The sequence below is a fragment of the Cyprinodon variegatus genome, unplaced genomic scaffold, assembly GCF_000732505.1.
Source record: "Cyprinodon variegatus isolate N-32 unplaced genomic scaffold, C_variegatus-1.0 Scaffold200, whole genome shotgun sequence".
Lineage (NCBI taxonomy): Eukaryota > Metazoa > Chordata > Actinopteri > Cyprinodontiformes > Cyprinodontidae > Cyprinodon > Cyprinodon variegatus.
In genome coordinates, this window is record NW_015150653.1 from 500,871 (window position 1) to 515,405 (window position 14,535).

The following is a 14,535-nucleotide window of genomic DNA, read 5'->3' on the forward strand; positions in this document are numbered from 1 at the left end:
TGTGTGTGTGTGTGTGTGTGTGTGTGTGTGTGTGTGTGTGCAAACAAACAGGTGTTCTCTGATGGGCTTCGACCTGAATCGCCACTGGCAGGATCCCTCTCCATGGGCCCACCCCACGCTGCACGCCGTTAAACAGCTCATAGTGCAGATGAACCAAGACCCGGTGAGCATGCCCACACAGATACCCCATAGATACACACACATTTTTTTATTTTATGCCCTTATGTTCCTTCTCTACACAATTGTCTGCTGGTTCAAAGTACTGTTTTTTGTGCCCCTGCTTGGTTCAGCACGTCTCTACAATTTCTGTGCAGGGCTTGCACACAGGGGAGATTGAGGAGGGTAGTCAGCACCTCCAGAATGTCAGCTACCCTCTCTGAGGCATCCAAAACACATTAGTGAAGCAGGTCTTTTCACTTTGAGTCTTAAACTCTTCGTTAACTTTTTTTCCATCTAGTTTGAGTCTTTGAGTTGGAGCAATGCTACGCAAGCAGACCAGGGGGACTTTTCCCTCTGTGTTCCTGATGTTAATTATAAGCTGAGCGTCAGGTTGGTGGGATTACTGAAGGTCAGTGCGTGTCCTGGGAATGCTCTGCCCTTTTGTACTCTCCTCTAATCCTGATAAGAGAGGGAGCAGGCTGGGGTGGGATGCAGGGCAGGCCAGAGATGTGGCGAGGCGAGGAGCTGGCATTGGGCAGATTAACCTTTTCCCCCGGCGCCGACAAACTGATCGATAGACTCTGTCATGGCAGGGTGATCCACTCATGCCTGTCATTCACACACACACAAACCCACACACACCAAGACACATGCTGCAGATGAAACAAAGCTACAGGCGCAAACGAACACAGCTATAGCTGTTTGCTGGTGCATGGTCCAAAGTTACTGGATTATCTAATATCAATTTTTTTTTTTTTATGCATATGTATTTTAATTAGATTTGTCTATAAGTTGTATCAGACAAAGGCCTTTAGCCTTGAGCATCCACAAGGTCTGGTGCTGAGTTCCTTTTAGCAAGGGGAATGTATATGAAGTTAGGCCAACAATAGTGATCATATTCAACTAGAGAATAAGTTTGGCTGTTTTTTGCTTTCTTTTGTCCTTTATTATAAACACAAACTGCAACAGACAGCAGTAACCAAAATGCAGGGTGAAATCAAAATAAAATAACAATGGGACGCCATGATAGGCGATCTATACAGTAAGGATGTCCCGATACAATTTTTCACTTCCGATACGATAAGGATATTGCAGCTTTGAGAATTGGCCATACCGATGTTGACCCAATTAAATATTAGCGCAAATTACACCAGATGTTATTTTATACTGTTATATATTAGAAAAGGCTTGATAAAGTAATATTTCTTCAACAGGGAACAAAGGTGAACAACAAAATGTATGAAAACTGAGACATGTTATATTAACCAATGAGATACAGAAACTTAACAGAATCTGTGAGTTTATATAGGCATATATTGGAGATTTTAGATGCTGGCTGATAAAATCCAATATAAATTTTTTGGCTAATATTAGACTAATATCCAATCTTTATAATTCATTTGAATTTGGTTTTAAACATATTACCAAGTGGTTTGCAATATTTTCAATCACATTATTTGCATCTAGTGTTATTGTAAAAAGTGATCAACTCTTAATGTAACAAAGAAATGGAGACTTGTAATGATCAGAAACGAAAGACCCAGAATTCAATCAGATGCAACGAGAGACGTTTGAACAGTTTATTAAAATATGAAACTGCAGCGGGTTGGGAGGGATTCACAAGAGTCAGCAACTGGAACTTCTGGAAGGACATTGGAAAGTTGAGTGACCAGGCAGAAGCAGGGGACAATGCTTCTAATGTTGAATTCTGGTCCATTCACCTTCTCTGTCTCTCATGTCTATCTCTCTCATCTCTATCTTTCTCATCTCTATCTCTCATCTCTAACTCTCTTATCTCTCTCTCATCTCTATCTCTCTCATCTCATTTTCATCTCTATCTCTCTCTGCTTTCTCTCATCTCTATCTCTCTCATCTCTCATATCTCTCTCTCTCATCTCTATCTCTCTTATCTCTAACTCTCATTTCTCTCTCATATCTGTCTCCTAAGGCTCCTAAGATTAAAGCTCTTCGTTTGTTTTGCCAGCATCCCAAAAACATAGAAATGGCTTTGGAACACCCACAGAGCCATAGAGATTATACCAGACAATGACCTTTTTTTTTTTTTACTGCTGCTGTATTTTTATGATTTTGTTACCACATGGTATTTTACAACCAAGATTCCATTTGGATTTTACATGTGCAGGCCAGGTAAGTCATTTTAACGACTTATTTTCACTTACTTCTTCTCTGTGGGCCAGGGTGGTTTGGAAGGATTTGATAGATTTTCTCCATCAATGAATGAAACAGTACTTTGAAAACAGTTTTTTTTTTCATATAATCTCAGGTTGTCTTTATGAAATACAAAGTTAATTTATTTCAAAAATATTGGTAGGACAAACTATCAATTGCAAAACTAACCTGTTAGAGGGTAAATATATTTTCACAACATTCCATGTTTTAGCTTCTCTTTTTGGACAGACTCAACTCTCTTTCATCGAAATATTGGAACATATTGGTCATAGTTCTAGAAATGTCTAAAGCAATGGCAATTCCACAGCCTTTCTCCTCCTTTTCACATACAGATGACCCCCACCGCTTCAGACCCTGTCCTTGTTGACGGCTCCCTTTAATTTTGCCGAGTTAATTTTTTTAGCTTGGGCGACCTCTGCCTTTTCCATTTCTCTCCTGCCACAGCCAGTTAATCCCATCAGACCCATTATTGATGTCCAGGGCTCCCTGATGCCAGTTTTAGTGCCAATTCTACCGCCACGGGGCCCTGTGCCGGTATCCCCTCCTTTACCATTCATAATCATTACACGCAGTGGGCATTGAGCCTAATGAGGTGGATAAGGGTTGGAGGGTTTTGCTGCCACAGAGAAAAAGTTAAGCAGCATTTGTCTGCACTGCCTTGCAAAGGTTTTGCCGTCTACATCTGCAAAGTATCTAATATTTTATTTGTTTTTTAATATATGACAGACCAACAAAGTAGTGTTTAATTTTAAAGTGATTATTTTTAGATATTTAGCTACTTTACTCTTACATCTGTGAATAAAATCCAGTGCAGAAAAAAATGCCTTCAGAACCCACATAATTAGTCAAATCCTCTACTTATGTTTAATGTAATTTCCGTCTAAATATAGCTTTTCAGTCTCTGAGGCTTTTTGATTCACGGGGGCCAAAGTTTAGAGCAGACAGTTTAGATTAAAGCTTTGGAGAAGTTAATACTGATATTATGTCATAAAACAACGTCCTATTCTTTATTTATCTATCTATTCTACATTATTTGAAAACTTAAGTGGTGGGCAGTTGGCAGGTAGGCAGCAACTTGCATGTTTGCATCCAAAACGCTAACCTAAAACATTATTATTTACACAAAGAGGTTGAATATTAATCTATGCCTTTATTTTGAGAATTTTCCAATTAAAAATATCTTAAAATAATTCTCAGCTTCCATCCTTTCACTTTCCAGATCTGTTCTAAATCGTTTTAGGATTTAAAACTATGGTTTAGCGGTTTATGGTTTTGAGTTGTGAGTTTTTATTCAAAGGATCCCCATTAGCTACCGCTATGCTGCAGCTATTCTTCCTGGGGTCCTGAAAAATTAATAAATTAAAAACAAATCAAAGAATACAGCAAATAAATGAAAGGAAAAGAAAATACACAAACACATATACAAATACATATATAATATGTACATATATCAATATACATATGTACCCTCATGCGGGCATAAAATATACACAAATATAAAAACACATTCTACGCTTACACCTGTAAACATACTTACACATATAGATGCATATTCACACACAAATATAAAAAAATATAACATTCAGTTATATTATTTTGATAGATGCTCTTTTACATATAATTTGTTGAAACATGAAAAAAAGGTTTATGCTTTTGTACGCTCCTTTCTATGAGGCCCAGGTTTGTGTAAGAAAGAATTGCAGTTTTTGAAGTTTTCAGTGCTATTTTAGTAATTATTGAAGACAATAAAACTTCACTGTATACAATTGCTATATCAACTTCTGCTACCTTTCAAAGTTCAAAGGACTGTTTTGATCCTGTATTTGGCTACATATCAATCAGGCTTTGTATGTAATTTAACTGATCAGATTAATGGTCTCTTCCAGCTTATGATGATTTTTAGTGCTTTAAAGGCTTTAAATATTCACCAAGAGGCTTGCAGTAGATGTTTATATGATATTGAGCAGCAGTATTTATATTTGGTAAGATTTAAGTTGAATGTGCTTTCACAGACTAAAATAAACAAAGAAAATTAAACATATAAAGAAAAAGCCAGCCTCTTGAGAGTCATGGAAGAAATTCCTCAACCATGTATTCAGCAGATTTGTCAACATGCTACTGGTCTTGGCTAAAACAAATATAGATTTATCCATTGTATTGCATTGTCTTTTATTTGTTATTGATTTTTTTTAAGGAAAGAAAAGGAACTTTAAAATATATATTATACATCATGTAATTAGATGTGTTACAATTTGTGGCTGCAGAGATTCACCAATATAAATCAGCTCAGAAGGCTTTAAAAGAAAACTAGATTTTTTTCTTTTACATCCCTAAAGTCATGCAGTTCTATGCATAAGCATCATAAATCAGAGTCACGTTGCCATCTGTTCCATAAAGGAGAGTTTTCCACTTTGAGACCCAATCAACCATTTGAGTGAGAGTCACTTTAGTCTCTCCAAAGTGAATCCCTATCACTGTGGATTCAGCAGCTTTCTTTTTTCTGATGGTGAAAAAGCTTTCTTCTCCTGTTCAGGCAATAACTTCCAATTACTGGCTGTGAGCTCTTTGACAAGTGTCATTCGAATCAAAGCTTGTAGCAAAAGCAATCTATTCTCCATTATATTAATGTCAGAAATGTTTTTTTTTTTCCTTCATTTGTGTAGATATTAAAAAGTTTTTCAGAATATTTCTACTTACTAATTTTATAAAAGTGGAATGCAAACATTTTACTTAATTAGAATTTTTCTTTAATGTGCAACAGAAACAGGTTTTATTGCTGCTTGTATATGCATAGATTTTGGGGGTGAAAGTTATAACAACATAGAAAATATGGTCAAAAGATACAGGTAAAGTCAAAACAAATAAGGGTTAATAACTATGGAGCTAAAGGATTACCCACAACAGGTAGCCCTGATGAGTAAAAAGTGTTTTATCTGGAATTAGAAAATCTACCAAATTCCATCTATTTTAAAGACCAGGGAATATGTGCATGTTTCATTTGCATCTGATATTGTAGCATCGATATTCAGCTACCATAGCTTTTAGTTTTTTGTGTATTTCACATGATCATTTCTACTCTCAAACGCACCGTATGCTGCACATATTAAACACTGCTGCATGATACACTCACTTGTTTGCAAATGAGCTCCATTGTTTATGTTGAAGCAAAACTCTAAACTCAAGGAAGGCCTGAGAACAATGTGAATATAAAAATATGATATAAAGAATATGTATGTAAAAAAGGAGAATCAATCTGCCTTTTACTATACTCTTTAAGTCTTAGCCCTGTATAATATCAGTAGCTACCATTATGCAACATGAGTTAGTGTTGAGCGTGTTCTCACAAATGCTGCCCCCTTTTATTCACCTTTGTTTTTCCACCACTCTTCAGCATATGTGTAAGCAGCTGTAGATATAGAATATGATCTGTTCATTGGACAGATAGATAGAAAATACCTGTAAGCTGATTTACCATTTTACAATAAAGATATCTATTTCGATGCTTAGGGCCATTTTAATCAGGCACATACTCGTATCTAAATAACAAAAAACACAGATTAACATTAATTCAAGCAGAAGATTGCTTTAGAGTAAATATTGTTTTATTTATTCAAGGAAGAACAACAGAGTTTATAAATTTTTTTAATGAAAAATATTTTAATAGAAAAAGAGGCACATTCTGTAAAACATGAATGCCATTATCTTTTTTTATTTTACTTTCCAGAATTTATTTTCTATGTTGCTCTGTTTAGTGTTTTTGGTCTTGTGATTGCTAAAAAAGACAGACCTTAAAATAAAGATACTGTAACCACTAAGCACAAAGATATTTATGGATATTTAAAGCTTTCTTAACAAGAAATATCCATGTAGTAAGATCTAACCAATGTCTTATTGTCTGTTTTAATGTCTGTTTTAAGAAATAACATTCAGTGTGTTTTTGTTAGTGTTGGAGTATTTGGTATTTTCACCAGAGAAATACAGTCTACATTACCTTATAGCACTGAAATTGCCTTTTAATATATTTCCTATCGAGAAGCTGTTTATAGGACACAACAGAGAACTTGTTCAGCTGGCTGATGTTTTGCAACCCACCTGGCATTGAGTCATGCCACCTATAATGTCATTACACATTGTCACACGTACAAAGCGACAAAATGTAGTTTCTATCTATCCAGAAGTGCTAGACAGGATATAAATATTTATTTACATGTGCACATAGACTATGTATGGACTGACTATAAATCTTTTTTATAAAAAGAGTAATTGTAAAAGGCTTTAAAATACATAAATATAAAATCTATATACATATTATACAGGAAAGTATATTGTCAGGGTTGGATTGAGGTTTTGTGGACCCAAATGCAGAGGTGAGGAGGCAGAGCTGAGTTCTTGTAGAATTTATGAAATCTCTGAGGCAAAAATCCAAAAACCAAAGAACGAAAAACAAGGAAACCAGACTACTTTAGAGGTAAACGTGGGGAACAAGGAAGAGACGAGGAACCAGCAATGAGGAACTGTACAGGTAGAGTATACAGGAGACAGAACAAAGACAGGACTAATGAGCTGATTAAGAGCAGGTGTGAAGAGAGGAGTCTAGAAAGGAGCAGAAAACACCATAAAATAGAAATTAAACCAATAAAACTAGAAAACAAAGAAAACATGGATCAAAGTGAAACTGAAAACTCCAAAGAAAACCTAAGCAGCTTTGCCTCGTCTGTTCCTGTTTGTCTGTAACACCATCCTGGAAAGAAATATTAGTCCTTTATATATATATATATATATATGTATATATATATATATATATATATATATATATATATATATATATATATAAAAGGAAACACAGGTTAGTGGCCACGAAAATGGTCACTAACAGTGGGATGCCAACAACATGCGGCGTCCACCGCCCAAAGCGCCCCAGATGCTGCAGCCCCAGAGAACATGCAGGAGTCAGAAGCCAGGTCAGGCAAACAGATCAGAACAGGAACAAGCTGGTTAAGGGGTCCAGAAGTCCAAAGAAAAATTCCAGCAAAGCGTTCAGACGGGAACAGGCAGGCTCAGTGGTTGAGAGGCAGAACATGTCAGGATCAGGTAATCAGAAACACACAGGTACGCTAAAAACCCTCTCATCACTGGCTAGAGAGAACAAGAATAATCTCGCATTGATAACTGGATGCAAGCACCTTAAAAAGAGGCAGGAGCAGGTGGATCAGATAAGCAGTGATTAGAAACCTGGCAGAGTTTAACAGGTGAAGTGAAAGGAGTTAGGAATTAAGCCAGTCATCAGCGCCAAGATCATGACAGTTATAGTACAGAATAAATAATGACAGATAATAGCTGATAAAAGATTTGCAGATTATATACAGATAAGAAATAATGATAGAGGCAACTGGGGTTTCTGCATGAAAGAAACCAACATTTTTGTCTTTAATAGCTGAATTTTTGTTGGCTTAGTTTAAGCAAAGATTTGGAGCATAAATAAGTCATATCTAATGTGATTCTTGAAAAGAAAACCTACCTTATCTATGTTACTTTTACCACCTCGTAAAGACACTTGAATGCTACTTCGGTTAATCTGTTGCATTACGCCATTACATTACATTTATTACTTTTCCTGTCTAACGCTATGAAAATGTAATTATCTATGAACTCGCAAACTAAGACTGTAAACTTTTTCTCCATCCACGCGGAGACAAACATGCTTAAACTGTTTTACAAAAATTCCATCATTTGCCATCTGTATCTGAACATTGGTCAGCAGGGAAAATGGCTGAAAGACTCAGTGATGCAAGGAGCTATAATCTGTTCCCAAGCCACTGTGTTGTTTGTTTTGAAAAGAGAGAAATGGACAGGGAAGGAAAATAGGGAAGGAGCGAGAAGAAACAAATGGACCCATCTTCTTCCTAAAGCACTGTTTTTCCAGCTCATTTATCAAAAGCAGAAGAAGAATTCTTTTTGATTGGCTGATTACCAGAAGCATTCATCACTTGGCAAATGTATCCCCAGCAGTCTGACACTGTCATTTTGGATAATTTGTTAAGGATGACAAAGAGGTCATTGTTTCCTTGGCTTATTTTTGACCTTTTTAATATTAGAAAATTAATTTTCTGTGTGGAACAAATGTATTAGGTCCTGTCACAGCATCTAGATGGATTCTGTGCTCTGAAATTCTTCATAATGCCCTTCTTCTGTGTCTCCTGCAGTACTGCTTCACAGTCTTTATCTGCTTTTGGTCTTTCTTTCTTCCTCCTTTTTCAGGTTTGCCTCATGTGAAACGCTGACTGACTGCGCATATTTTTGTATGAATATTTGTTTCCCCCTTGGTCACCTGTATTCTTTCTCCTCTCTCCGTGTGCATTAAAGTGTCCTCTGGTGTCATCATTTCATTTCTGATCCATTTCTAAAATATACGGCCAATTTCTCCCCATAACCCCTGTGTCGTCTCAATCCCTCCATCAGCACTCTTTATTCTCCCTCTGTTGGAGCCTGAATTGTCTACTTATCACAGGAAGATACAGATAAAACTGTCCCACTTTTCAAGTCTTTTTGCTATCTTGCTCAACTTATCTCTGAAAGGGCTTTAAAATGTTCTCAATTATTCAACACAATATTTCAAATTATTTCACGCCTGCTCTTTTACTTGTGGCATTTTCCCTTCTGGTGTGACTTCTTTCTCTCTTTCTCCTGGATGGATGTCTTTGCTAATGTGTCACTAACAGGCCTGAAATACAGAGCTGGCTGTGACCGTTCAGCCTGATTACAAATCACCTCTGTGTTCATAAACAGACAAATACCACCATTAATTTCAGGGGGCTTTGCAGAGTGAAGAAGAAGCAAAGAGCTGTAAAAAGTCAGATTAACATGGAAGGGAGGAGATGGGATAGAGAGGAGATTTTTGTCATTTACTCTCATCCATCCATGAAGCAGGTCATACCATCTGCCATGTCTTGTCACTGGTACAATATTTCTGGGTCACTGACCAGATGCCCCTGTGGCTTCTCTAACTGATGCTCTATTACAGTTTAACTTTGTACACTCATTATCGTTTAATTTTTCAAAACTTATTCTAGATCATAGATCAGTAGCTACTTCTGCCCTACACCGACAGTTTATGAGTAAACCATATCTAATGCAGTGCCTTGCAAATGTTTCTTATATCCCATGAACTTAGAAAGTAGGACGTGATTATGAAATGAAACAAAATCTGTAAAGTATTGGCTTTAGAAGTCAGTAAGAAAGAGTCCACCGAAATTGAATCTTAGTTAAAAATGAGGCTTTCCTCTGAAGACCTAAGGGCTTAGTTAAAGAATATTAAGAATATCATGAAGACCTAGAAGAACAGCAGACAGGTCTGACAGTTGTGGAGAAGCTCACGTCAGGGTTACACAATTATATACTATTGGATTTGTGGCTGTAATTGCAGCAAAATTTATCTTTCAGTTTGAATGTGCAACTTATGTACACATTTTTTTTTTTTTTTTGTACAGCTTTAAACAAACATGCTGCATTTTTCTATCATTTCATGTTTATGCACTGCTGTCCTACAAATTAAATTCCAGTAATATACACTGCATTCATTTGTAATTTGACAAAATGTTAAAAACCACAAGGGCTGTAAAAATGTTTAATAGTCACTATATGAGGGACTGCAAAGTGCCAGGAGTAATTATTGACAATATCTGATGCTTTTATTCTTTAATTTCATTTTCATTTTATTCTATTCATTATTTTCATTGTTTTATAAAATGCAAACAACTTTTTTGTGAGCCTTACTTTCTTTTTCGCTAACTTTATGACAGGTAGGGACATTAAGAATTGTTAAAGTCATTCATCTGGACAACAGACTTATTACCTTCCTGTGAGTGAATGCATGACAGATGAAATATGATAGATCACCAAACATGGCATCCAGACAATATTGTACCACTTTACTGATAAGCAGCAACCACATTCTTCAATAATATGTGCCGTGTTCTGCTGTAGGAGATGTATCAGAGTTAAAACAACAAGAATTAATCAAGATGGTTCTTGCAGGGACACAAATGTGTTAGGAAGCTACAGGATTTTTATTTTGAGCTGTGCTGATTCAAGGAAGCAAGGACTTGCTTCTTAAATCACTACTTATTTCCTTATCACCTATGACATGAATAATGAGTCCGCTCTTGTTTATGGTGAAGAACTGAAAGGATTATTCCAGACTAGGACTAAATTGTCACGAGAATATGTTGTTTTTTGTTTTTTTTTTATACCTATTGGCCCTGCCCTTTTTCATAGCCTCTTTTTGGGGGGCAAAGTTGTTAATAAGCTCACTCCCTTAAATGAAAGCCATTTCCACACTTGGATACCTCACTTTTGGCACAGCGGGAGGCTTTATGCTAGTGCTTACTATTTTTTTCTCTCAATATTTAATTTTCCAAGTTCCTGGATGATGAGATAGAGTTAAAATGGATCAAAGGAAGTAACTTCTGCAGTTGTCTGTCATCCATGAATGGACTTCTTAAAGAATTCTAGGCTTTTCTCAATTTCATGTATGTTTTGAAGTGGGTACTCAATGCTCTTTTCACCACAAGCAATTTGATTAAAAGTGTTTAAACAATGCCTGCACATACACTCAGTTCAACCTCTTTAACATTTCCACAATGGTAGGGCCATCTTTCAGGACAACATTAGAGTGTTTACGTAGCTTAAACATTTATTAAAGAAGTAAGGTTGTGTGCTTCAGAAAAATAACAGCTTTGTTCTGCAGTGATTTTTGAAAGAAAAATGTTGTTGTGATATTTTACATGTAGATTATGAACATATAATTAACTAGGACTGGGAGTTGATGTTAATTGATAGATCATTCAAAATCAGCTGTAAAACAAGTTGAATGTTCTTGGTTGAATAATTATATCTGTAATCCACTTACCAGGATTTTGGCCTCTCTCAATCCAGGTGACTTCTGGACCAGCTGTCAAAATCCAGTTATTCTCCACCAATTTAGTGACAGGCTAGGCTATCAGCAGAGCTATTAATCACCAACTAAAGAAATGTCTCTATTTATTCAAATCTCACCAACAGGATTGAAGGAGAATGTGACTTGGGTGATAAACCACTCGCTGTACAATAACCACAAACTACTACGGGTTAAAATAAGGAAGTCTTTATTTGAAAAAACCAGGATTATTAAGAAATCTATGTAGAAATGAAATCTATATATAAACTTATAAATAAGAAACAACATTAATGTAAACACTACACACTACTAGAAAATAAACATGATGTAAACTAAATGAATAATTTGGAAGATGGGGAAAAAGAGATCTAAAAGTCCGTTTAAATGGCTTCTGGGGATTGTCCAAGGTAGGCCAAATGTCAACACATTCAATAATGTCCGTTCAAAATTAGCAGCAGATATAATGAACAATAATAGGGGCAGTTAAAAACAGCTTTCAGCTTACAATTGTTAATGGTAATATATTTATAATAGAGCGTTGTTACACGTCGGCGAACCTACATTCATCTAACTCAGTTAGAAGGGGCTTTGCTATGATAGGGAGTCATAAAAGAAAATGGCGGAGCCCTACCATGTGGTCAAAGGAGGTGGAGCAACAAGCTGGAAAAATAATGGAGGTTGTGAATCGCAAAATGGTGGATCTTATCATGTGACTGCAAGGGGAGGGTTGGACTACCAATGTGGGCGTACCTTAGGTTATAAAACTCGGAAAATGGCTGCTCCTATCCTATGACAAAGAAGAGGGTGGACTACAAATCTCCAGACAATGGATTTTACGACTCAGAAAATGGCCGCCCTATCATGGTGTTCAACACAGTTTAAAAGGCGTACAAAACTCTAAGTTACTGTAATGCACCAACCTAAGGAAACAAAAGGAAACCAAGAAATCCAGATTAAAGAAACACATAAACTCGCTCACACTAAATTCATTCACACCATGAAACCAGGGCTCAGTTTAGAAACCCTTTTTTAAATGAACCATCAATTTAAGAGTCCCAAGGTTCAATAAACCCTTTACAAAGACTGGACTTAACAATGCTCGCCCAAGCTAAGCACCATGTTTGAGCAGCAAATGGAATAATGGAAAGTTTTTACTACTAGTCGACTTGCTGGTCCTGGATGAGGAGCGGTGCGGCAGCTTCAGATATCAGCTCAGTTCAGTTCACACCAGTCTCTCTAGAAACCAGATCAGCTCTCAGAGAGATTTAGATCAGTGTGATGCAAGCAACAAGGGAATCTGATGGGCTTAAATCGATGTAGTTAACTTACGGCTATCTCCGGAGGCATCCCCCCATGATTATACCGCAAAACACACTGCAACGCTGGCTCCTCAAAAGAGAATATCAGTCCAGTACGCGCAGGACACTGGTTAACAAGACGGAGGCTCCGTCTTCTCACCCACAGTAAAAACTATTGGCACGCGACCATACACTTCAATCAGTAGCGCCGTGGCGGGACAAAGGAAGCAGCTATGGCCAACTAGCTTCTAGAAAGATCTACGTGGAATTTGTCTCTCCTGACAGGCTATAAGACCTGGGGAAAACAGACTGATCGCTTGTGCGATTTGGGTTTAAAGCTGTAAGATGTTGGGGGTTGCCTTGCTGCATCACAGCCTTTTCTCCAGCTTATTCGTCTTACAGTTGCGATGTCTGGGTTTTGGTTTGCGCAGTTGTGCTGTCTGAGCTTGTTGCATCTTCAGCAGGAGTGTGCAGCAGCGCAGTCATGGGACCATTGTTAATTTGGCTGCAAGGAAGCTGTGATCTTCCTTAAAGAGGTATGATCCCAGTTACAAAGGGGTTTGGTGCATGACTGTCATTCAGTGGTCAGGCTTTAATCAGACTCATCATTTCAGCAATGTTGGATCACAACATTATAAATTGAATAATGTGGGAATAAAATGGCATAATGCCTCAATGAAGCTGAAAATTTCAATAACAAGTGTACAAAAAATAATCCTTTTTGACAATCATTTGTATCTCTTCATTTCTTTCTCTGTTTGTATCCTAGTTGTTTTTTTTGTTTTTGTTTTTTTTTCCAATTGGTCCCCGAAAAAAAAAAAAAAAAAATAACTTTTCACTTTAAACCTGTTTGTTTTCTTAGATATCCTTAGCTTAAAGCAGAGTGCTCAAGGTCTACTACTACTGAAAGATTGTTTGCTAAAAAGCATTTGAATTTTTATAATAATTTCTACTTGAGTAATTATAAGGGAACAGTCTGAGCTACAAGATGAATATAATTATGATGCGCCTTATGTCATCTGTATGTTCAAGGTCAGTGTTTTTCTGCATCCTACAGCAGAAAGAAGCTTTTCTCAAATTCAACTTCCAATTTTCATATTAAAGACGTTATTGCAGTCAAAGTAGGACCAACTCAACCTAAATTATTTAAATTTTCATTAAAGATAATGTACCCCAACCCTGTTAGTTTAACATTGTATATTCACAATAGCACAAGCCACTTTTATTATTTTCCTGAACCAGCAGCAGTCCCCTTCTTTTCAAAAGGTATGCTGCTGATGCAAAGTGCTTTTTTTCGGGGGCCTGTAATCCTGCTTCAATCAGCTACTTTTCCTTTCCGTGTACAGATAAGCCCGCCATTTATGGCCCCCGCTGCACTCCCCGCACCCGGCTCTAATTAATATGCAGCAGATAAGTACTTGTCTGACAAAATTCATTCGTTTGACCTTCTGGGTTTTACACTAAACTGATTGCCGTCGTTGCAAGTTCACCCCGAGTTGAGAGTTCTCTGGTGTTTCTGCAGCAAGACAGGGCTTTTATTTTTCTCAGAGAGGCTTAATTTGGACACTTGCACTCGCTGCACTTCTATCTCTCTCTCTCCTAAATTGTCTTTTGACTTTCATTCAGTAGTCTCTGTTTCTTAATTTCCCCTAATTGCTTGATTACAATTTCAAATGAACAATTCTGGAGGTCAGAGAGGGTTGTTAATTGAAGCATCAATCACTGTGGTTGGGCCTTCAGATCCGTCTTGGTTTGATTGACAGTGCATTAACTAAGCAATGTAGTTGACTTGGACATGACATTGTCGGGCTCCATGGCTGTTAGTACAGGTCCTCTGACGTCCTTCAAGAAGAACTTCACAGCTTCATGTGAGAGCTTTCAGTTTTAAGCTGAGTGACTTGTCAAAAAGAAAAGGTTCAGGTGCCTTAAATTTAGCTTTTCTTTCAGCTTTGC

General features: G+C 37.0%; 1 protein-coding gene across 2 annotated transcripts in view; it reads left to right on the forward strand.

Annotated features, from left to right (window-relative positions):
• agbl4 (ATP/GTP binding protein-like 4) overlaps positions 1-14,535 on the forward strand; it is a 408,595-nt gene that overhangs the window by 365,438 nt on the left and 28,622 nt on the right. For both annotated transcript variants that reach the window (XM_015379822.1, XM_015379823.1), the window contains exon 9: positions 52-163. In XM_015379822.1, the coding sequence (XP_015235308.1) occupies positions 52-163 (112 nt within the window). The remainder of the gene's footprint in view (positions 1-51; positions 164-14,535) is intronic.